The sequence below is a fragment of the Hippopotamus amphibius genome, chromosome 7, assembly GCF_030028045.1.
Source record: "Hippopotamus amphibius kiboko isolate mHipAmp2 chromosome 7, mHipAmp2.hap2, whole genome shotgun sequence".
In the NCBI taxonomy this organism is placed as follows: domain Eukaryota; kingdom Metazoa; phylum Chordata; class Mammalia; order Artiodactyla; family Hippopotamidae; genus Hippopotamus; species Hippopotamus amphibius.
The window spans coordinates 25091093-25116892 of NC_080192.1; the positions used below are offsets into that span (position 1 = coordinate 25091093).

Here is a 25800-nt window from a genome sequence, read left to right on the forward strand (position 1 = left end):
CGTATGATTCGGTAAAAATAGCACCATGATGTATAGTTCACCATTTATGTCCCTGATTTGTGACCTTTAATAGTTGTGCCATGTTTTTGACAATATGCACACCCCGCCCCCACCCCAAACAGTGCCTTTGATTTTATGCTTGGAACCAAAAGTCAGTAGAATAACAGAGCTCCATTTTCTATATGATTATTATTCTAATAATAATTTTTTTAAAGTAATGGGCATATCGGTGCAGAAAAAAATGAATATCTCGCATCAAATAACAAGGACTCATTTCTAAGTACATGTTATTTCTTTTCACTTCCACCATCACCAATGACATGGACTTCGCCTGGATATCCTGAACAGCAAAACCACGCAAGATGACCACTTCCACCCTGGAGCAAATGAAATCACCCTTATCAAAGTATAGTACATATTGATCAACTCTCTTGGAAACTATGGATGTTTTTTAAGCAAATATCTCTTCTAGCCTTTGTTTAACATATGTACCACATATCCACATCCACTGTGACAGATGCTGGAGGTAGTGGGTGCCCTTTCTATGCACTCCTGAGGTGACCAAGCCCTCATAGGCCTCCCTGCATCCTTTGATGAGGGCCTACAGCTGCTATTTTCAGAAACTGCCTATACCCTGCACCTTTGGTCTTTACCTCTCAGAATCCGCTGCCCAGTTGTTTATGATCTACTCTGCTGACTTGTGTGTTTGCAGCTTTATCATGTCATTCAAAATTGCTGCAATAGGACTATAACGCATTTTTTGTTTGTTTCTTCCCTTACCTGATTGTTAACTCATTTATACTCATTATTTCATAAATTGGTAGTTCTCAACCCTAGCTACCCCAGGGGAGCTTTAACAACATATATTTTCATGTCTAGGATGGGTACACCGGCACCAAAGGAAGTACCTGGTCCAGCACTGTATTATCCACGACAAAAGCCAACACAGACACTGTGCTCTGAATTCCAGAGGCCCTGGGGTTACTCCACTTCTGTGGCATTTAGGAGTCACTGTTTTGTTGTGTTTTTAATTCAGTTTTCATTTTGAGATAATTGTAGATTCATATGCAATTGTAAGAAAAAATACAGAGAGGTCCCACTACACTTTACTCAGTTTCCCCCAAAAGTAACATCTTGCAAAGTTGTAGTATAATATCACAACCAGGATATTGACATCAAATATCACCATAAGGATTCTTCATGTTGCTACACACAGAAATACTCAAACGTCACACTGGCTCTCTCAGAAAGTTCACCACTCTCCTAGTTTCTTTCATTTACTCAGCACATAATTATTGAGTGTCCTGTAGGGCCAGCAATAAATAAAAGACAGTCTCTGCACTCAAGGAGCTTACCATCTAGTGAGGAAGACGGACAAGGAATTGGTCAGTTACACTATAATATGACAAGGCCATTGGAAGGATAAGCTCAGGGTGCCACAGGCATGCAAAGGAAGGACTCTCAGCCCAGATGAGAGGTGAGGGATGGGGAAAGCAAGGACGGGATCAGTGAACACTCTCCAGATCAGGTGGCATCTTAGCTGCGTCTGGTGAGAGGAGGAGGGATCGGTGAGGACACACTCTGGAAGAGGGAGAGGGCTCCTGGGACAGAGACGGCAGCGTTCAACACTGTTCAGAATGGCTGGGCCGCAGAGTGCAAGGGGGCGAGGCTTGAGGGGTAAATTTTTACTGTATCATGACCAGGGAAGCTGTGGTGCCATCCAAAGGAGTCCGTGTTTTGTTCCAAGTGCCCCAGGGAGCCACTGAGGGTTTTAGCAAGTGTGTCACAGAGACCTAATCAGAAAATTAGATATGGTACTTTTTAGAGAATAAAATGGACAGGGATGAAACTAGAGGTAGAGGGGCCAGTTAGGAGCCTGTTGTCACAATTCATCTGGTGAGAATTAATGGACTGCCTCAACCAGACAGCAGCAGCAGTAACAGAGAAGGAAAGGCTGTGGGACACATCAGGGATGTGGCACTGACAGGCTTCCCCCACGCTTTGGGGGAAGTGTAAGGAAAAGAGAGTGGCCACAGATGACTCCCGAATTTCTAGTGTGGCAACCAGGTGTGTGATGTTGTCATTCAATGATATTGGGAACACAGTCAGGGTAGCAGCCCTGAGAGGAAGAAAAGGAGTGTGATTTTGGATGTGTTCATTTGAGCTCCCTATAGGACACCCAAGTGGGTATTGATGTCCAGCTGGGAGCTGGACATTGAAGTCCAGAGCTCAAGAGAAAGACAGATGTGGGAGTCGGTATGTTAGTAGTGGTCGAATCCGTAAGAGAGGATGAGATCAGCCCAAAAGAATGGGTAGAATGAGAGGGAAGAAGGCTGAGGAACCACAGACCCAAAGAAAAGGAACCCAAAACAGTAACAGAGTATCAGAGAGGTGGGAGAAGGTCGATTAGAAAATGATATCACTGAATCCAAAAAGAGTGGGATGGACAGTAGTGCCAAATGCTTTCTCAGGGGATGTTTCCCAAATATTCATTTACTTCTATGGCCCTTTCTCAGTTTTCCTACAACCTATTTCCCATTGCTTAAAAGGCAGCTCCAGGGAGGTATTTTGTCCCCTCAAACTCAACATGAACAAAGCAAATGTTAATTTTGTTTTTATCCCATCCTTGAATCATTTTCCTTCCTGTTAGTGCAACCTCTGTTATTCCAGGCTCGCGAACTACAAACGTTGGAGCCACCTTTGTCTCTTCTCTTTTGGCCCCAGTAGCGCTTTTTATTCTTGGGTCCCATGATTTCTTTCTTTCACGCATCTCTAGATTCTCCTCCCAACCCCCATCCACTTACTCACTTTTCCCATCATCAACACCCTCTACTTGAACGTGTTACTTACCTGGATCACACCAACAGCCGCCTTACTCTCTCCTTAGTCCCTGCGCCTCTAATAATCCAATCATTTTCAATTTATCCTTCTTAAAGGATTCTCCAGGGCCAGCTTGCAAGCCACATAATTATTCTTTAAGGATGTACCTCATCATCCACCCCACCCCACCCCCAACCAACATTTCCTCAGCCTGATCAGAAGATATTTTAAAAGGTAAAACCTGCCATTAAAAAGACAAATATTGTATTATTCAGAGCACAACCTTTGTCTTGAGCACTAGAGCACATGATTAGTTTCTCAAGAAGACTGCCTTAAAAGGGACAAAGCAGATGTAACAATGCAGATTGTCACATGCTTTTTAAAATTTTTTTATTAATTTGAAGTTTTATAGACACATCTCAAATAATTGGTACCATGTGGTATGGCCCTCCCTCGTGGTCTCACTGTTTGCATGTGTCACCCTTGTCTGAGACTGAATCTGATTTTCTTTTTCATACTCACGGGATCCATGGAGTCCTGCAATCAGCAAGTCCCTAAAAGGCTAAACAGGCTACCCAAAAGAACTATTACATGTTACAGTTAGGTTCCAAAGACAGTTTAGAAAAGAAAGCAAATCTGTTGACAGAAAATGGCTCAGAAATCAGGCATTTTCTTTTTCTTTCACAGCCGACCTGAAAGCATCAGCTCAGAAGGCAGTTTGGAATTCTTTTTAGATGATGATATGGACTATGATCTGGTAACCAGATATCTTTCTTGATTTAAATATTGTATTTGGTGAAAAGTATAGATGCTCATTTCTTCTTTTAAAATTAAAATGTCCTAAGTGGGGAAAGCGGGCGGTGTTGGGGTGGGATGAATTGGGAGATTGGGATTGCCATATATACATTGCTAAGAGGAAGAAAAATATCAAATTGTACACTTTGAATACATGCAGTTTATTGTACGTCAATTATATCTCAATAAAAATTGTTAAAAATAAATAAATAAAATTAAAATGTCCTGTTCCAAATATTCCACAACCTTCCAGAAGAAAATATGATTTTGATACTGTTCTCCAGTTATAAATATAGTTCATCTTTGTCATCGGACAACTAATGAAAAATGAATGTCTGTAAGAAGGTAACAATTTAGGAGATACATATTATCTACAACCTTCCTGAAAAAATAACCACCTTCTGATTGCTAATCATTTTATTGGGGCTTGAGATATATTGGGTAGCTAGACTGTGAAATAAATTGACCTTCAACAAAACAGCCCTTTATGGCTACAAGCCTGACTTTGAGCTAACCCCACCCTAAACACCACCACAGAAACTCAAAAGGAACGAAAAACACTTAAAAACACCATCCATATATTATATATAACATACCTTATCCAAGTCATCTTTTTTTTTTTATTGTGGAAAAAACACAATTTACCATCTTAACCATTTTAAAGTGTATGGTACTGTAGTGTTAACTATAAGCACATTGATGTGTAACAGACCTCTAGAACTTTTGGATTTTGCAAAACGGAAAACTCTGCACCCATTGAACAACTCCCCTATGCCCACTGCCTTTAGTGGAATCATGCAGTATTTGTCTTTTCGTGAGTGGCTTACTTCACTTGGCCTCATTTCCTCCTGTCCTCCAGGTTCATCCATGTTGTAGCAAATGATAAGATTTCCTTCTTTTTTAAAGCTGAATGGATATACCACATTTTCTTTATCCATTCATCCATCCATCCATGGTAATTAGGTTGCTTCCACCTCTTGGCTATAGTAAATATGATGAACATGGGTGTGCAAATATCATGCTAAAAATTAAATTTACCGAAAGTGATATAAACCTGTACTTAAAATTTTGGAAAATAGCAAATCATTAAAATGTGGGGAGAAAATGATCTTCACTTAGCCTCCTGTCTTTCTCATTCTTCTATTCCTTCTTCCCTGCCTTTCCCTAGACCTGCCTTTCCCTTCTTCCTGCCGCTGCCTCCTCCTCTGCTCCAACCCTTCTTCTTTCTCTTTTCCTCACCCTCTTCTTCCTTTTCCCCTTCTCTAGTAACCTTCATCTCCCCACAACACACAAAGTGTTCTCTTCCCGAAGGCCAGCTCTCTACGTGGAAAAAGGCTCCTTTGTCACTCTCTGCCCATGTCTCCCTCATAATCAGAATGGTATTCCTTTACCCCACTGCTTTTTTTCCTAGATAAGCCACATGTGCACAGGCAGCATGTTTTTAAGTGAATTATCTTCATTATTGATTGATTAGGAGCCAGAACTTTATTTCAAAGAACCCGAAGAGTTACTTCAAGTCCTTACAGAGCTGGAAGAGCAGAATCTTACTTTGGTACAATATTCCCAAGATGTAGATGAAAATCTTGAAGATGTAAATAAAAGAGAAAAACTTATACAGGATAAAATGTAAGTCACTAAAAACAAGTAGACTTATTCTATTAACTGATTTCTAACCAGAGATAAAGTCCAACTCATTTATATATGGCCCTTCCTTGTGGTCTCTCTGTATTTAGGATGGGGTTTTTTATTACTAATAGTTTACACTGCAGAGTATAAAAGGTAGAAGTTATATTTACACAGAACAGACTGGCTTTAGTTTAATTTCAGTCCCTACTCCCTTCACTTGTCAAAATATTTTCCTAACTAGCAATAATAAAAGACAATTTAAAAGATTAAAAAGAATCAAAATGTTACCTACTGCCTTAATTTTTCTTCAATGCAGTTTGTACGCCCTCATCTGGCGAATCAATTCATACTTTGGATGTTAATGCTAATAGATGCATTTTTCTTGGCTGTGACCCTCAGCAAAAGTTTTTTTGTGACAAATATTATATCATTTTATAACATACATATTGATATATCAGAGCTATTATAAAAGGGGTTTCTGTTAGGAAGGAGGCTGGATTTGATGACTCACAAAATTCCTTCCTACTCTAAAATTTTATTTTATTACAATTTTGGAAAATAGCTTCAAATTGCTGAGAATAGATCTTTATATCTACTCATCATAAAAATGTGTAGAACCTTTTTGGGAAAAGTCTTTTGGACCAGATGATGGCAATCTTTTTAAATAGTTAAGTCAAACTACATTGAACTTCAGAACATATTAACTTGTTTATAAGTTGAAACAAAACCCATAATCTCATAACCACCTAGTAGACTACTGTATCCTTTTAATCCTTGTCTCCTCTTCCCCAATACTCAGTGTATGGTGCCCCCACCCTAACAATATGATTTGAGGGGATGGGGTGGGTATGGTTGGGCAGGAAAAGGGGATCTATATCAAATCTCTAAGTGAGGAGTCAGGAGTCTCTACTTTTCCCAGTGGCTCCCCAGATATTCTGATTACCAGCCAGGTTTGAGAACAGTGACATACTAGGTCACACAGCTTGGCTTCCCGATACCTCAGCTCTGCTGCTTTCTATGTGGGGGACTCAGGGGAACCACAAAAGTAGGGGGGGTGAGAAAATGCTTCCTGGTGGAAGTTAAAAAGCATCCGTGGATTTATTTTTCTTATTTTAACCTGAAAAGTTGCATGTACTTTGTCAATGTCTTAAAATATAAACTCGTATTTGGCCCGCTAGACATAGGATGTTGACACATGATCTGGAGGGAGTGTTGAAGCTCCTGACTGATGGCTTATTTCACTAAACCACAAATTACAGACAAGGGTCTCTTTCTTCTTTTGCAATAGAAATACCAACATAGAGTTTCTTTTGGAACACAAGGAAATGCTTAAGACTAACTGTGTAAGAGAAGAAGAAAAAGCAGCAGAACTGGAATTAAGATCCAGGCTATTTAGTTTTGGAGAATTTAATTCAGATGCTCAGGTAATCATTCTTGGCCTGCGGTAATTTTATTTTGGCTCATGACAATAACCTGCATCCCCTGTGTACGAAGCATTGGAATAGGGGGATTAAAGCAAACCACAAGTCCCAGGCTGGTGTCAGAGGCACCAGACCAGCTTGGAATTACCTTGGCAGTATGTAAAAGCCAACTCACACAGTACAGGTAGAAGGCATTCAAACTGGCATTGGAGTTCTCTTAAAATGTTACAAAGTGTGATGCTGAGATTTCTCTGCCTATAAATACATTTCTTTAAGTCAGTTTACATTTTACTATACATATGAAGTAGTTCACTGCCTGTGATCATTTTGGTATTAATTTGAGGGGCAAATAAGTAACAGAGGAAGCACTGAATCAGCACTGAATGGAAAATCTTCCCAATACCAAGCTTGTAATAGATCATGTCCTATTTGGGGTCTGCATAGATCCATTAGCAGAGGACCTGTGACATACGCTAGTGTGCTTATCTGTTTACATGCTGGTCTCTCCCAGCTGGATGCAAACCCCAGGGCAGGGATTGTCTTATGCTTTCTAGTCAGCTAAATGTAGTGTCCTCCTAAAGTAGCTGCTCAATAAATGTTTGTTGAATGAATGATTAGGTTAGTTTTAAGACCCATAACAAACTCCAGCTGACATTGGTTTTCTTGTAAAAATCTCAAATGAAATAAAAATTCAAAACTCATATGTGAGACATATCACGATTATAGTCATGAACTTGATTTTCAAACAGAGGTAGACTTAAGGGAACTCTATCAGAAGGTGACTGTGCTCCTCGACCCATAAGTGGTCAGAGTTATGAAAAACAAACCTGTTTATGGCTCCTTCACAGCTCACATTTCCTAGGGTGGTATAACACCCTGAGGTAGAAGAGGATGGGGCTGTGCATCCTCTTGTTCTGCTAGAGCAAGAAGTGTGATGACAGCCATCTTTCAGTTCTTCAATGTTGGGTTTTTTTTTTTCAACCTTTTTTTAAATTGTGCTAAAATACACATAACATAAAATTTACAATTAAACCACTTTAAGCATACAATTCAGTGGCATTAAGCATATTTGCAATATTACATAACCATCACCACTATTTACAGAATTTTTCATCATCCCAAGTAGAAACTCTGTACCCACTAAACAAGAATTCCCCATTCCCCCATCTTCCAGCTTCTGGCAACCTCTGTTCTACTTTCTGTCTCTATAAATTTGCCTGTTTTAGGTACCTCGCATATATGGAAGCATACAGTATCTGGACTTTTGTGCCTGGGCTTATTTCACTTAGCATATTTTCAAGGTTCATCCATGTTGTAGCATGTGTCAGAATTTCATTCCTTTTTATGGCCAAATAATATTCCACTGTATTTTTATACCATAATTTGTCTATTCGTTCAACTGTTGGACACTTGGGATCTGAAAATTACTTTTTTAAAGACTATGACAATTTGGTCACAGTGTAATTTTGGCATTCATGTATTATACACTCTGGGGAATTGGAGCTAAAAATTCATAGTTTCCTAGAGATGTGAAATGTGGGGCAGAGAAGGAAAAGCAGAGCAGGAAAGTTAGCAGGGGACAGTGTTCTTTTCTAAGAATTTTCCAGCTTCCTCACTCCCATTCTTTTCATATATTGAAACGTGCAAAACATAATCCTTTATGAGTGAATAAGCAGAGCTGTGCCTAATTTTGATATTCATAAATTTTCATGGGTATTTTGGAGCTATAACTATAAAATGAGTATTATTTTCTTTCAAAACTTCCACACTCTTAATGTACTTAATCCCCTAAAAACATTTTCCTTGATTCAATACTTTACTTTTAAAATACAATTTTAAATTCAACTATAATATAATATTGAGAAGTACACAAATCCCAAGTTTATCTCTCCAGGAATTTCCTCAAGGTGAACACACCATGTACCACCCCCAGAAGCCTCCTGCATGCCCCCTTCCAGTCTCCACCACACACCCAAGATGACCACTGTTTTGACTTCTCTCACCATCAATTAGCTTTCATGTTTTCAAACTTCATGTGAATGGAATCACGTAATGTGTCTGGCTTGTCTGGTTTCTTTCTCTCAACATTATGTTTGTGAGATTCATACATGTCGTTTTGTGCAGTTTGTTCATTGAACATGAAATGGAATGTAAGCTATTCCGTGGTTCAATCCACAGAACGTCCTCATCTCTGATTTCATTGTTCTTTGGCACAGGGAGCTGATCAAGTTCAATTGCAAAAGCTGTTTACAGTCAGCACACAGCATCAGCAGAATGTGACACAGATCAGAATTACAGAATCCTTGAGTTGGAAAGGACTTGCAGTGTCATCTAGACATCTCCCCCTTCCCCTATCCAGTTTTGATGCAACTATTCCTCCTAAACATTGCTCTGGTCAGATCACTTCTCATTCACTGCTGAAGGCATTCAGAGTTCGTACCAGTGTTCAGAGCCTTTCATGATCCTGTCCGGTTACACAGCACAAAGCAGCAGTTCCTCCCACCTCTTGCAGCCTCTCTTGGCTGCCCCTCCTCCGAGGTGCTCTGGCTGGGCTCGCCATCTGGTGGCAGCTCCAGGGATGGGACTGATACTTCACTTCTGTTATCCATAGACCTGGGCCTTGAGCTCCCTTTTCCCTTGCCCTTCTGCTCTGTCGGGTCAAGCCCTCAATCTCTTTTTCATACATGAGTATTTTCTTTAGCCTCACTCCCCAATCCTATTTCTTACACTGTTCTTAAGTTGTTATCTTAATAAAATATCTCTCCTCGTCTTTTCCTCTCCTGTTTAACTGGGGGAACTTAAAAAGAAAATAAGACATGCTGAAAGGTTGCTGCCTGTCCATCTCTAAGGCTCTAAGTGTTTAAGAGGTTTCCTCCAAAAACTTTCAACAAACTACTAATCATTCTCATATTAAAAGTGTTTTCTCAGACTATATATTTTTAATGGCCCACATTGCAGTAATTTTTTTCATATCCAATGCACAATATTTTAGCCCCTTGATGAATTACTTATACTTTTTTCTTTTATATTTTTCTATATATCTAAAGTTTCTAAAAGGACTGTATTGTTAATATAAATAGAAAATGCAATAAATGTTATTTAGAAAGGGAGAGAAAAATGAAGCTTTACGGCAAATAGGACTTTTGCTTTTTTTTTTTTTTTTTTTTTACTTTTTCCTTTTACATTATTTTGTACTTTCCCAAATTTCCTAAAAGAAGCATGTGTTAAAATATAAATGGGGAATACAATAAGAGTTACTTTAGAAGGAAAAAGGGGGACTCTATGGTAAATAGGACCATCAGAAAGCTTGTTACACTAAGAGGTGGGAGAGACAAGCTGTTTGAAGTAAACTATTAGTAACAGATCTTGACTTGTAATAAAGTGTCGGTGGCTCTGTAATGAGTCTGTGGTTTCAGGAGGGATTTCCCGTGGCCCCTGGAGCCACACCTGTCTTGAGTATTATTTGTCCTTGGCTCTACCATGACTCTCATCTTCTTGAGCAGAAGCAGGAATGGAGGCAGGATGTTACCTGGAGAGCGACTTACTTTGCCCAGAAGTTTATTGAGATCCTTTTATCTGCGAATGCCGGGTACACAGTGGAGAGACAGAAACAGAGTTTTCTTTCAGTCCCGAAACATGTTACCTACAAGCTCGAGCATCTCTACCAACAGTTAAAATGGCGCAGTGGCCAGGTACAGGGATCAGCAAGGTTTGGCCTAAGCCTCTGCTTAGACTAGAATACTAGAGTGGCTTCCCCATGGAGAGAATGAAAACCCCTCAGAAGGTTTTGTATGCCAGCCGGCAATCTGTTTGCTTGTAACTTTTTTTTTTCCCTCTGAGAGAATGTATTCATTTATTCAGCAAACATTTATTAAGTGCACAGTTATGTGCAAGGCGCTGCTTTAGATATAAGTGTAAACATAAGAAACAGCTCCTGCCTTCCAGGTGCTCACAGTCTAGAAGCAGAGATAAGGCATGTATGCAAATAACTATCATACAGGATTATAGTTTTAGCAATTAGAATAGTAAGTGCAAAAAAAGGGAGCTCACACACTGTGCTGCTAGGAAATGCACTGCAGTGGCCAAAAAAAAAAGGATTTAAGGTGTTTACATAGTGTCTACTTGAATGAGAATGATACACAAAAACATTCAAGAAAAAGATAGTCTGTCCCATTAAATTACTTTTTATACCTAGACTGAAATACTTTTAAAGAAAATAATCCAAAGTGTTACTATAGTAATGATATGACCATAAATTATGATAAAGATTCACCGCTGCATTTTCTGTTTATGTGGTATTAAAGTCTTTCTTCTAAAAAAGGAAATATTTACTAGAACATAAAAGCCTTTTCATTATCATATAGTAAAAGGGAATTTTACATTTATTGAATGGACAAGCAAATAGTAATGGAATTTTATGTTTTCCACTCTCCTTTTCTTCTCAATCTCAGGAAAAACTGATAGAATCTCTTAGTAAAAAAATTAATCAAGTATACAAAGTCTGCATTGGAGATGCTGAGGTTGGCAGCCTCAACCCAGTTCAAAAGCTGGTAAAAGTAGAGTCTCGCCTGGTGGAATTGAGTGACCTCATTGAATCCGTTCCCAAAGAAAATGTGGAGGCAATTGAGAGGATGAAACAGAAAGAACGACGGCAAAAGTACAGTCACTGTCTTATGATATAAATGTAGTGCAAGCCTTAATAAGTTGTTTTTGCTTGTATTGCACAAACATTAAGGAAGTCTGTCATATGGCAAGTCTCTATTATACACCATATAGAAACACAGTGGAAGCAAACCCAGCCCTGCCCTCCTCCTAGAGGTATTATTTAGTGTGGAGACACATTCATCAATATTCTTAGGAAATAAATGTCATTATCAATGGTTAAATGAACACTGTAAAGAAGAGCTCACCAGGGGCAAATGACATAGTTTCAGATGGGCAAGGGGTCCTTCTAGCCTGAGACAGTAAATTTTCAGAGTGAATATTCACTACTTCTATGAAAATTTTCAAAGGGCTATTATGTGGAAGGAGAACTATACCTGTGGTGAAGGGCCAAAGACTAGAATTAGGAGCCCTTCATTGGAAAACTACGGGGAGACTCAACCTACGAAGGAATTGTTTGAAAGTCAGAGCCTTGTAATGAGAGTTTTCTCCATTCCTAACTGCCACACTTACATACACAGCAACTACTCATTAACTCATTTATTCCTCCAGACCATCTCATGAAGATTATCATTGCTGGAACACACACCGCCACCTGCACCTCCACCCCTGCCCAGCCCCCATGTCCCCACTTCTATGCCTAGCTTGGGACCTTTCAGGAGAATGCACTGATTTACGAATTTCCATACCAAGTTAAATAAGGATTTTATGTACATACTACCTTTGAGGCAATGATTATTATAAATATAACGTATCCCTAGTATAATGTAGCAAATAGAGAATGCTTATAGGTGGAATGTTCATGTTATAGCAAAAAAACATGTTGGGAGGCATACTAGAACTATGGCTATGAGCATGGGCGTTAGAACTGACCTGCCTGGGCTTAATTTAGGTTCCACCATTTACAACTTTTGTGACCTTACGTAGGCCACATAACCCCTCTTAAGTTTCAGTTTCCTTATCTGTAAAATGGCAGATAAGGAAGCAAACTTATCTCATAGGGTTGTTGTAAGGATTAAATTAAATAATCTATGCAAAAGCACTAAAGCAAGCTTGGCATATAATGTACTCAAATAGTAGCTGTTAATATTAGTCTGTTACTGCTTACGAGATTACTGGGGTGTGGGGGATATTGTATTCCCCATATAAAAACAAAGTCCAGAATATATTAAGGTGTTCCTGATGGGATTTTATTGAATATGAAGCAAATTTTGTAAGAAATTATAAATGAAAGATCACTCCTTCCAGATGACCTTTGACTAATTACACTAAGGGCATTTGCATCTTACTACTATTTCCAGGAGTGATACATGAATCTAATTCCAATTATTTATCATTCTTATCAAAAGGAGAATTTTAGTGGATTTTTTCCTATGGTTTGGAGGCACCTAACACCTAATTGTGTGTAAAAAAAATGTTCAGTGAATGTTACATTGATAATTATATACATCCATAAAATAGCTATCACTTGTCAAGTGGTTATTCTGCACCTGGCATCGGACTGGACAGTTTGCATAGGTCAGCTCATTTAATTTTATCCTTACAACAACCCTGAAGAGGACAAAGACAAAGAGTATTTCTTGGCCTTAATTTGAGGATAACATTCAAAAAGATTTACTGGAAAGTATATTTTTGTAGTTACCCATTGAACTATACACTTGATTTGCGTATTTTCTGCACATTATACTTCAATAAAAAGGTTTAAAAAGAGGGGGAAATAGCTGCAAATTAATTCAAGTGGCTGTCAATACAGATTAACTGTGAAGTGCTGAACTGTAAATGAGAAGGCTTTGCTGAGGTGCTTGTTCTAGACCAAGATTTGGGTAGACTTTACTTCTTCAAAAATGGTGACATTAACTTTCTTCCCATTTCAACACAAACAGGATTTGTTGTTGATATTTCACCTGAATATTCAAAACCCATAGTTTTGGGTGAAGATGAAGCATTATTTTCATTTAACCTTAAAGGAGACTTTATAATATTTAGATAGTTCTTTACCAAATAGTAATGATGTAGGTCTTTTTTACTTTCTGTAATTTATAGTCAGAACAATGTCTTCCCTCTTGACAGGCTGCGTGAAGAGAAAATGAGAGAAAAACAAAAACACCAGGAGGAAAGGCTAAAAGCTGCTCTGGAAAGAGCAGTAGCACAACCAAAGAAAAAGCAGGTTTGTGTTTTGTTATTAATAGGTCCCACTACATCAATGTATGAGGGCTTCTGTGGTATAAAAACAAAATACCTAACTCACCTAACTTATCCAGGTTAAACTTCAGTAAGGTTGCTGACAGCTTCAATTGATCTCTCTCTGGTTCCTTGCTACTTTTAGAATAATTCAAATTACTGGGTCTACAGTTCTCCGTTAGACTCACTTTTTTGGTGAAAGAAGCCTCTCCCCCCTCTTTTTCTTTGGCTCCAGGTGCAATGAAACCAGAGAATTAAAAAACAGTACATGAATTACATATAACTGGAAGGGTCTTTTAATCCTCACATGGTAAAAATAATGAGACTTATAGTTGGAGTTAAAATAATTTACCCAGACTCACTTCAGATTTCATATTTCAAGATTATCTGTTCAATAAGAAGTTTACAATCGTGGCTCCCCCTGGGTGTGAAGGGCCTTTTGTTTCTATAGGCCACTCTCCCTCCTGAGTTGAGTCTGAAATATATTCCAGGAAGACAATTTCATAGTTACCTGCAAAGCTAATGTGGACATTGATTCTTACCATAGTCACAGCTAACCTATAATGAATGTTTGTGGGCCTCACAACCAGCCTTTAAGGTAAGTACTTAAAAGTTCTGAAGTATGGTAACTGTTCATGTGTACCATGTCAAAAAGTGATGATTACCTTAGATTTATTTAAATAAGCATTTCACCTCTAATAGGGTCTGTACTTATCTAGTTCAACTCTGCCTATGAAGACCTAACTTGTCCTCTTCTTTTCTTCCAAGAGAGAATTAGCCATTCATCACCCTGCTACATGTATATACTATTATTTACTAAACCCACCAAATTAAAGTGATTATTTTTTAATATACCCATCTTTCCTTTTAGACCATGAATGAGTTTTATGACCTTTGTATCCCCAATGCCTGGCACAGAGTGGACACTCAGCAAATGCTTACTGAATTAACAGACTAAAAATGAGAATGAAAACTAAGTCTGGAAGAAAATTGGAAAAAGAATGTTAAGTCAACAATGTATGAAGACCTCTGAAAGAAATTTTTACTCTGTTAGGACATTTCATCACTGGCAATTTTCTCAGAGAAAAATTAATAACAAAGGTTATCAAAGGAGATCATCGCTGGTGGGGAAAAAAAATCTGACGTTAGAAAAGGAATTCAAGGATTCCAGTCCTCTAAAGATTTTTTGTTGTTACAATGAGGGGGAGGATAGCTAGTGCTATTTAGTTCCCTGGAGTCAGGAATATTAAACATTCTGCAATGCACGGGACAGTCACACATAGGGTTGGTGCCCCTTCTGAGACACAATGGAGATGTCCCATCAAATTTCATGTCCAACAGAAGAGTATTCTTATTCATTTGATTTATACAAATTCAGATATATAAAGTCAAAACAAAAGATAAACAAAAAAATAGAAGGGGAAGAAAAAGACTCAAAGAGAAAAACTAGTGTGATATACTTGAGTATATGTCCCAGAGAGATTAAATAGGTATAAATCAGGGTGTTCCTAAGCCTCTCCTGCTGGGAACACCTCCAAGAGCCAATAGGATTGCTAGTGCTTAAGAAGATTATACATGATTTTCTCAAGTTTTTGTTTAACAGGATTTTTAAATGCCAGTCAACTGTTGCTTAGCGAGGAAAGTGATCTCTTCTAACCAATGGAGAAATTTGCTATGGCAATGAAGTGTTAGCCTCAAACACGGAGTTTTTCTAGGCTTAGCATATCCGAAATACAAGCTATTTGATGACTTTCTCTAAATCCTCCCACTTCCCCATAAAACCTAACCACCCTGTCTTCTGCATACCATGGTATTCCATTTGTTACTTAACTTTGCCTGCGTTTGGACATCCATTGGGTTATCAATCACTTTGTAACTGGGTTTACTAATTATTATTTTAAAGTATATTATTCTTTGGAAAAATCACGTTAATATTAGTATTATAATTACACTTCAATAGAAAATGGTTATATAAAAATATTACATACTTTTTCTTTTGTTTCAGATGGGAAGACGACTTATCTACCGCTCAAAACCTCCATCTGGTAACAAACATGAACTACTTTTAGTCAAGGATACAAGAACAAAATCACTGGAGGAAGAATATTTTTTCACTTGAACAGGAGCAATAAGACATTTATTACCAGAATGCTTTAGGCATATTTTGTAGCTTTTGCTTTTCAGTAATGGCAATATTCTGCCCCATATACAGGCCTAACCAATTTCAGGAAGACAGGCCCTTACTCTAAAAGGCCCTTAGGATTGGAAACGGAAGTTATTTTCTTTTGTTGAAGACTTTTATTATCCATATCCTAACCATTATTCTATATAGCTAAACACTTACATTTATACTTTCTATTGTCCCAGTTGGGGATACACATCCAAAGTGATCTAATTGATTTAACTATACAGTGAAGGACCATTTAAGTGCAATAATGGCATTCTCACGAGACTTTAAAAAGTAATTTTTTTTTCCAACCAGTCCACAGCAAAGTTCATAGTGTACATTTTATCACTGTATACATTTTAACAATGTGCAACTCTAAAATACTGATTTTGAAGAGTTTAAAACAAATGAAAACTACTAGATTATGTTCTCTGAACATAACCGACTGATTTTTAATTCACATTAAGGGTTTCTGTTCAGAAAACTTAATTCTATGAAGTAAGCAAACCATATGTCTTCAGCCTAAATGTCACTTCACAATTTCTGTTGTGTTGTATATTCAAAACCATTTTAATTTTCAGGTGACGTTTCAATTTTAGCTGTAATGTGTATATCATTTAGCTCACAATGATATAGAATTAACATGTAATTTATTGACTCCTAAGTAAAATAAGTCTATATTAATTCTAAGAAAATATTTAACTTTATACGTCAAGTGACTTACAAAAAACTTTCAAAGAAACAGTTGCTTTTAAAAGGTCTCAGTTAATATACAATTACAAGAAAAGGGCTGAAATTGACTTTCATAAACATTTATAAAGCATATAAATAAATTTCCCTTATAGAAAAAAAATATAGCATTGGACTTACATGAAAACCAGCTTGAATAAAGTTGGGTGGCTTTTAAAGCATTAGTTCTGTGACTAACCTTCCAAATGTTTCAACATTTGAGCTCTGCACGTAAATATCTGAATATGAATCGCTCACAGTCAAGTTGAAAAACAAACAAATTTTTATTGTCTACAAATATATATAAAAAACTCCCCCCAAAGATGCTATTCTCTCATTTCCCCATCTTCTTCTTCTTCTTCAACACCTCTGATATAAAGGACATTATTACACCTGTAAACAGAAAAACAGTCCATTTTTTTGTTTCAACGAGAAACCATATAAGATCTGAATTATTACTTTTACTAGATTTTTTCATTACAAAAATATTAATGAAAAATTACAATACATCTTTTCTTTCCTTTTTTAAAAAAATTTACCTTTGGTTTGTTAAAGAGCACATGGCCTCATTTTTATACCATGTGGTTGTTATAAAATGGTATCTTTATGATCTTTCAAAGGGAATAATGACTAGAATTTGGAGGTGTGAAACTAGTTCTAGAAAATAAGTATAAAACAAATCCCTAACAGCAGCCAGACCCACCTAAAATTCAAAACCAAGCTCTTGCAACTAAAACCACTGAAAAAGGTACAGTTAAGAGCTAGAAAGTTCAATATCAATATTAGAGAAACCTTAAGAATGAACAGCTCCATAATATTTAAATCTGCTTTAACAAGTTTAACAACTTCAAGCCTCCTGAAGTCTAGTTGTAGAATATTATGTTAAACTAATAGTGATTAAAAAAAGGTTATTCTGAGATTGGGTACTAATAGTTTATTTAAACAGGTATTTCTAATGTTTACCAGTAACTCCTTATACACACTACTACTGTTTTGTTACCTTATTAAAACTTCACCCAGATGTCCAGACAATGCTCCATCTATGTATTCTTCTGTGTTTGCAAGCTTTAAATAAAAAAGAAAATATATTAGTATAATCACACAAGAGGAAAACAGTATTATATACCTAATATTGGTGAGAGAACTTATTAACTGAGACCTTTCGGTACCAATGATTCACATTTATCTACAGTAATTAGAAAATTAGCTTTCTATTACCACTGTAGTACTTTTGGTTTCATATAAACACTCAGTAAAGTTCACATTGATGAATGTAGAACTAATATATAATAAAGCTCGTTTCTCCACAATTTTTAAAATATCTCAATAATGTAGTATTTCTTTCTATTAAACATCAAAACAACGTGTCAAGGAAGACAGTCTCCAATTTATGAATAAGCTGTGAATAATTCAGTTCTAAAGAAACAAACTAACTTTTCTGGAAGCAATAGTATTATATCATATTGAGGAACTCAATACGTACAAAAGCTATGGCTAAAATACCAAATACTCTTATATTAGTCAACAACCAAACGAAAGAACTGAATAAGGATTTTTAAAAGTTATGTATTAATAAACAGGAAAAAATTAGTTGTTAAGAGGAGGTTAAATAATTAAGAGTGACCTTTATAGTTACTTTAGAGAACTCTATTATTTCTAATTTTACATCAAAATGTTTAGCTTTCCTTTTACATATAGGTGTAATAAACTTTACTTGTAATTTAAAAAATTACAATCAGTGCTACTGGGACTCAAAAGAAATGAACAAGAGAGAAAGGAAACAGGGAAGTTTCCTTCATTAACTAGACAAATGGGCAAAGGGAAAGAAAAACAGGGCTTAGAGAGGACGTAAGGTAAGGCATTTAAAACATGTTAATGAATTAATAATGCTACTGCCTATTATTCCTTCTCCTATAGAGAACAAAGAATAACCTCTTACACTCAGAGGATATGGTTTTGTCTGAAATTGTTGCCAACAATTAGTTCTGCATGCAACAGCTCTCAGAAATAATGTATTAACATCAACTAATTTTTTTTAAAGTAATTATTTCTGGCAGATGTTCATCAACATTTAACTGGTTTCTAACTTGTACAGTAATGCTCCAAAGGCCTTCTACCACAATTTAAAAACCTGAACTATAGCTGATTTACAATATTGTGTGTTTCAGTGCATAGCAAAGTGATTCAGTTCCACATACATTTTTCAGATTCTTTTCCATTATAGGTTATTTCAAGATACTGAGAATAGTTATCATTCCCTGTGCTATACAGTAGGTCCTTGTTGTTTATCTAGTTTATACATAGTAGTATGCATCTGTTAATCCTAAGCTCCTAATTTGTCTCTCCCCTTTCCTTCCCCTTTGGTAACCATAGATTTATTTTCTATGTCTGCGTCTATTTTTGTTTTGTAAATAAGTTCATTTGTATTAGTTTTTACATTCCACATTTAAGTGACAGGACATGATATTTGTCTTCTGTCTGACTTACTTCACTTAGTATGGTAATTTTTAGGTCCATCCATGTTGCTGCAAATGCATTATTTCATTTTTTTTATGGGGGAATAATATTCCATTGTGTGTGTGAGATACATAAACACCACATCTTTACTCACTCATCTGTCGATGGGCATTTAGGTTGCTTCCATTTCTTGGCTATTGTAAATAGTGCCACTATGAACACTGGGGTGCATGTATCTTTTTGAGTTAGAGTTTTCTCCAGATATATGCCCAAGAGTGGGATTCCTGGATCATGTGGTAACTCTACTTTTTAGGTTTTTAAGGAACCTCCATACTGTTCTCCATAATGGCTGCACCAATTTACATCCCCACCAACAGTACAGGAGAGCTCCCTTTTCTCTGCACCCTCTGCAGCATTTATTATTTGTAGACTTTTAAATGATGGCCATTCTTATCGGAGTGAGGTGATAACCTCATCGTAGTTTTGATTTGCATTTCTCTAATAATTAGTGATGCTGAGCATCTTTTCATGTGCCTGTTGGCCACCTGTATGTCTTCTTTGGAGAAATGTCTATTTAGATCTTCTGCCCATTTTCTAATTTTTTTTATTTTTGATAGAGTTGTATGGGCTGTTTGTATATTAACACATTTTAAATAAAATCCAAAATTCTTACTACCACTTAGAGGGCCTTCCATGACTACCATTCCAACCTTTCTATCATACTTCCAGTAACTCACTCTGCCCTCGCCTTCCTGCTGTGCCTTGAACAGAAAAAGCATGTTTCTGCCACAAAGCCTTTGCAACTTGCTGTCCCCTCAAATTGGGATCCTCCTCCCCTAGATACTCTCTTCAGCTGCTCACTCAATTCTGGTCTCTGCATAAATTTACTTCCTCAGAGAGGCTTTCCCTGGCTATCCTACCAAATATTGTACACTCTTCTCACTCTATTCTATTTCTGCTTTTTTTTTCTCCCTAGCATCTATCCTTACCTGGTATCACATCACATCATATTACCATCTTACATCACTAAAACATAAATTTCTTGAGGATAAGGACTTTGTTTGGTCCACTGGTGTATTCATAGTGCCAGGCACATAATGGGCTCTCAATATTCACTGAGTGAACAAACTCAAAAGCATCACCAATGTGGTTAGTTACTGAGAGATACATTTCATAAGTCTGGCAGGTTCACTAGGAAGGTAGATTACTTCTAAAACCAAATATTTGATGGGTATTCTTTATTCCTTTCTTTTAATGAGTTATAATTCTTATAGCATAAAATTCTCTTTTAAAGTGTGCAAGTCAGTGGTTTTTAGTATATTCATAAAGTTGTTTAATTATCACCACTATTTAAGTTTGGAACATTTTCAGCACAATGGGTATAGTCTTCAAATTTTCCTATGGCCTTGGTAAATGATTCCTGCTTAGGAAATTTTCCAGGCCAAAACCATGCTCTATAAGAACTTTGGGGACCTGAGCACCGTCTGTTCAGGTGGTAAAGTCTTAAGGAAAATCTCAGCTTTGGGCCTATAAGTGTTCCTATTAGTATACTGCCTACAAGCACTACCAGTATGGATACCTGGAGTCACGACTGGATTGACCACCTATTCATTCATCAGCCATCACTCCATCACATAAATACCTGAGCTTCAGGAAAATATAACTGCAAACTCTTTCTTCAAAATCCTGGCTGAAAACTACTAGAATTAAGCAACAAAAAACCAACCACCCCAATTTAAAAATGGGAAAGGACATGAATAGGCATTTCTCCAAAGACATGTAAATGACCAATAAGCACATAAAAAGACTCCAACATCACTAATCATTAGGTAAATGCATACTGAAACAAGGAGACACCACTTCACACTCATTAAGATGACTATTTTTTAAAAAACACCCAAAAAAACAGAAAATAACAAGTTGGTAAGGATGTTAAGAAACTGGATCCTTTGTACATTGTTGGTGAAATGTAAAATGGTGCAGCTGCTGTGGAAAACAATCTGGCAGTTCTTCAAAAACTTAAGCAAAGAATTAATGTATGATCCAGCAATTCCACTTCTGGATACAGACCCCAAAGAACTTAAAATAGAGACTCTAACTGATATTTGTACACCTATGTTGACTGCATTATTCATAATAATCAAAAGGTGGAAACAATTCAAATATTCACCAACAGAAGAATGATTAAAATGAGGTATATATAGTCAACCCTTGAACAACACAGGTCTGAAACTGCATGGATGAGCTGATGGAGAACCATGGATGTGGAGGGCCAGCTGTGCACTCGAACATCTGTGGATTTCAGCATACCAGGCAGGTCCCAGAACCAATCCCCCAAGGATACTGAGGAACTGCTACACACTATGGAATATTACTTCAACCATAAAAAGGAATGAAATTCTGACACCTGCTACAACATGGATGAACCCTGAAAACGCCATGCTGAATGAAATAAGCCAGACGCAAAAGGACAAATATTATAGGATTCCACTTACATGGGGTACCGAGAACAAAGACAAAAAGAATAGTGTTCACCAATAGGCAAAGGGAATGGGGAGTTATTGTTTAATAACAGTTTCACTTTGGGATGATAAAAAGGTTTTGAAATGGATAATGGCGATGGATGCACAACAATGTGAATGTAGTTAATGCCACTGAGTTGCACACTTGAAAACAGTTAAGTGGTAAATTTTATGTTATACACATTTTACCACAATTAAAAACAAAAAATAAAACCTGGCTGAAAGAGTTACAGAAGCTAGCTTAACAGACATGTAGTCAGTTCATCAATTCCTTTGGTTAGTCTGTCTTCTCCCTCAAGAACTGCTTTAATCAAATTACTTTGATGTTACACATTTAACATTCATCAGAAGACTTAAGAATTTCACTTGAAAAGTTTCTCTCAGAGCTAAGTGCTGGGAAAAGTTTTGTTTTCTCTGCAAACTCTAGTGTATTTGTCTTATGGCATTGTGAACAAATGTCTAAGCTCTTCTTACTTTTAACCACTAGGAGTAAATCTGTGCCTGAATTTTGGTTTAGTATGCCTCATACATAGTTATCAAAGTTACAACATCCTCCCTGGCTTTGACTTTATTCCTGAATTTTGCTTTATGTTTGTCAATTAAATTAATTATATCTTTGTAAGTCACACTACACCTTTGAGGACTCAGGTGAAGAAAATTAAATACAATTTAATGATCTTTATAAGTCTTCAGCTTACCTGCATGTTCATATAGCCATCTACAGACACCAGGTAGCCTTTGTACTCCATTCCCCACTTAAGCTTCACCATTACAGGCTTTCCTGTTAATCCATTGAGGAAAGGTTTGGGATTGAGGGGCAAACTCTGCACAAAGAACAAAAAAAGAACCCAATTGATTATTTTCCCTTAGCTTGGCTTCCACTACCTACTGTCTTTACCAAATCACCAATATTCTGTGGTAGCCAAATGAAACAAAACTCGATTCCCTTTCGCTTTATTACATAATTTTCACTTTTGTTGAAGAGCATCAGAGAAATTTAAATACCCAGTTAGACAATCTCATCTTCATCCATCAAGACTTATAGAAGTGTTCATTGTTCACTTAAGAAACTCTGAATATCTAATATGCATCACTCACTGTTCCAAAGCCATAAAGAAACAAAGGTAAAGGCAGAAGAAAAAAAGAAAAGAAAAAGCAGATGACAGTCCCCGTCCTCAAGCCCAATGGGAAGGGGGAGGGTCAAAACATATACAAACAGACAATTATTTTGCAATGTAATAAGGGGAGATATGTTTATTACATTGGGTTAAAAGAAAACGGTTGTCTGAAATAAGTAATGCCTCTGTGTTAAAGGATGAGAGGTATTTCCAGAGGGAAAAGGGCTGATGGGGGCGGGGGTACCTATGTAAGAGGAGGGAAGGGTGAATCAACAAGGGATCTCAGGGACATACAAGTTAGTTTTGTAAAAGGCTACAGAAGGAAACAGAAGCAGATCACAATCCACGATCTTAACTTTGAATTCCAGGAGCTAGGACTGGTCTTCTTTGCAGTGCCTCCTACATATGGGCAATCACTTAATGTCTGTTTATTCAGCAAACCAATAGTAACCCTGGTGAATTCAGACTTCTCCTTTTCTCATCTGCTCACTCATCAGCTCAAAGAAAGAAAACAACCAAGCAACTTGGCTACTAAACCCCTGTAGAATAAGCACACTCAGAGTGATCTCAAATGGGTCTCCAGTTTTCACTCTTGCCTTTCTTCAACTTATTAGCCACACGGCAAGTATTATTTTTATCATGTCATATCTCCGTTTAAAATGCTTCGATGGCTTCCAATTGCACTTGGAGTAGAAGCCAGACCTCCTAATCCTGCCTAAGAGGACTTGCCTGACCCTGTCTCACAACCACTACCCTTGCAAGCGGCTGTGGCTTTCTCTCAATTCCTCCAACTAGTCAGCTTTTCTTTCCGGCCTTAGAGACTGCTCCTGTTCCCCGAGCTTGGTGTACACACGCTTCCTCTTGCTCTTTAAGGGGCTGTATTTAGGTTTCAGGTGAAATCCCTCCTCCAAGGGATGCCATCCCCAACAACTCTTCTAACGTACCACGGCGCCCCTTCACAGCATCCTGTTTGCTCCCTTCTTAGCACTTAACATTATCCTAAATTATATATCTACCGTTATTCGATTAATGTCTGTCTCCTACACCGACTGAGGTAACCAAAGCAGGGTCCGCATCGGTACTTTTCGCCCTACATTCCTAGCACCTAGAACGTTACCTGGCCCTGGCAGGTAGCAGGCGCTCAGTAAACATTTGTTAAACGAACAAAAGAGGGCTCAAAGCCTGGGCTCTGTATTCCAAAGGGCCGCGGGGCCTCCCAACATCACGGGACGAAAGCGGGTTTTGGAGGGTGACGAGCGGGACGCGAACAACCGCTGCATTTTTACCCCCACCCTGTGGCCCCAGGCGGCGAGGATACCTCAGGCTCAGATTCAAACGAAGAAGACGGGGAAGGGAGTAAGGGCACTCCTGGGGAGGGGAGGGCATCGGGAGGAGGGCGCGCCCCACACACTCAGAGCAGGGGGAAAGGGGCCGGCCACCCGGCGCACGGCGCCTCACGCGGATGAATGGGAAACGCGCGAACCAACCACCAGGCCCGGCGAGGCTGGTCACCCGCCCTCCCCCCCTCTCTCACGGGACTCTGGCCGTTCTCTTTCTCCTTACCATCGCGACTACTGCTGCAGGAGTGGGCAAATGCCGCGGGCTACTCGCCGCCGACCCGGCTGTCGTTCGACCCTCGTGACTGGAGTAGCCACAGCAGGGGCCCAGCCGCGGAGCGTCAAGAGAAATGGCCGCCAAATTGCAGCCTGACCTTTCACCTCCGACTACCGCTCTACTGGCTTCTGTGATTGGATGCAAAGAGACGCGTGCTGACTGGAGGAGGTGGTTGGGGAATGTCTCCTAGCAACCAGCGGCGCCGAGCCGGTTGCGCGCCTTGCGAGCAGAAACCTGCTACTCCACTCCGCCTGGAAGATGTCTGCGAGGCTGCAGAGGCAGGGAGGCGGCTCGGGTTTCTCGTTTGCTCGCCTCCCTCTGAGGGGTCACTGTGTGCTCTGTGAAGTGGATGTGATTTCTCGCCAGCTTGGCTAGTTGGGGTTTCCTTTGTCCTTGTACACCTGGCAGAACGAGTTTGGGGCTCTCGAGTTTCTTCCTCACTTTCCCACAGAATCTGTGCTGTGGGGGCTCCTCTGCCCCGGTCCCCTTCTCTCTAGCCTGCGATGCTTAATGCTCATTTCAACGCACTTCAGAGGAAGTGGGAGAAGCAAGACTAGATGGACTAAGGGAGGTGAAACCCACCGAAGAAAGTCAAGTATAGAATATATTTCAGATGAGGTCAGGTGGAGTCTAGAATAGAGTGTGGTGGTCTCCCTGTCCACCCGTTACTTTTGCGTTGCGAGCAGAGGCCCGCTACAGTCTTTATACTGCATTTATTGCTCAGGAGGTGGAGGATGTTTACGCTATCACGGATTAAACCTTCTAATGCAAGAGTGGAATTGTTCGCTCACAGGATAGTTCTGTACTTGACTTTCTGAGGAGCTGCCAAACTGCTTTCTAGAATGCCTGCACCATGTATGAGATTTCTAATTTCCCCACATTCTTACCAGCACTTAATTACCATTAAAAAAATATTATCATAGTCATCCTAGTAATCCTAATAATAATAAACCATCTCACTGTGGGTTTGATTTGCATTTCCCTAATGACTAATGATATTGAGCATCTTTTCATGTTCTTATTGGCCATTTGTATGTCTTTGGAGAAATGTTCAATCCTGTATACATTTTTATATGTTCTATCTGGAATCCTTTAATGTATTGCCTAATTTAAAATTAATTTTTTTAAATAAAAGGAAAAGTCATTTATCTGTTCTGGGTGTCATTTTATTTATTTATACAATGAAGGGATTGGACAGGATCCAGGTTTTCAACCTCAAGACTACTGACATTTTGGGCCAGACAATTCTTGTTGTGGGAGCTGTCCTTGGTATTGTAGGATGCATGTATTGTAGCAGCATCCCTAGCCTCTACCAACTAGATGCCAGTTGCAGCCCTCTCCCTCCAAGTTGTGACAACCAAAAATGTCTCCAGACATTGCCCAGTGTCCTCTGGAGGGCACAGTCGTCCCCTGTTGAAAACCACTGGATTAGATTAATGGTTTATAAACAGAGGCCATAGACTTGGATCACTTTGCAGGTAGTACTGAGGCTTTACAAACTATTTGTATTACTAAAAAATAAGCAAAACAACTAACAAATTGTACATTTATTTAATAGAGACTGTATAAGACTGACTAAAACCTCATGCGTCTTTGCTTTTAATTAGAATGAAATCAACTCAAAATACAAATAAATACTAGTTGATAATCATGGATAAGAAGCTCTGATTGGCATTGATATATGTATC

General features: G+C 38.3%; 2 protein-coding genes across 2 annotated transcripts in view; one reads left to right on the forward strand and one right to left on the reverse strand.

The window, feature by feature from the left end:
* CCDC38 (coiled-coil domain containing 38) overlaps positions 1-15624 on the forward strand; it is a 40284-nt gene extending 24660 nt beyond the window's left edge. Inside the window, exons 11-16 of the mRNA XM_057743346.1 lie at positions 3508-3577; positions 5090-5241; positions 6530-6665; positions 11114-11319; positions 13395-13491; positions 15511-15624. Coding sequence (XP_057599329.1) covers positions 3508-3577; positions 5090-5241; positions 6530-6665; positions 11114-11319; positions 13395-13491; positions 15511-15624 — 775 coding nt within the window. The remainder of the gene's footprint in view (positions 1-3507; positions 3578-5089; positions 5242-6529; positions 6666-11113; positions 11320-13394; positions 13492-15510) is intronic.
* A 1328-nt stretch (positions 15625-16952) lies between these two features.
* On the reverse strand, positions 16953-24192 carry SNRPF (small nuclear ribonucleoprotein polypeptide F). The gene is made up of 3 exons (XM_057742705.1): positions 24062-24192; positions 22079-22204; positions 16953-17466 (listed from the first exon to the last, which is right to left on the reverse strand). The coding sequence occupies exons 1-3, from the start codon at positions 24062-24064 to the stop codon at positions 17398-17400; spliced, it is 198 nt and encodes a 65-aa protein (XP_057598688.1). The 5' UTR covers positions 24065-24192; the 3' UTR covers positions 16953-17397.
* Between the last annotated feature and the right edge of the window lie 1608 nt (positions 24193-25800).

Bases quoted from the DNA above. Each gene is read 5' to 3' on its own strand.
- SNRPF (XM_057742705.1), bottom strand. The intron at 17,467-22,078 runs GTAAGCTGAAGA...TTTTATTTAAAG, and splicing joins ATGGCTATATGAACATGCAG to CTTGCAAACACAGAAGAATA.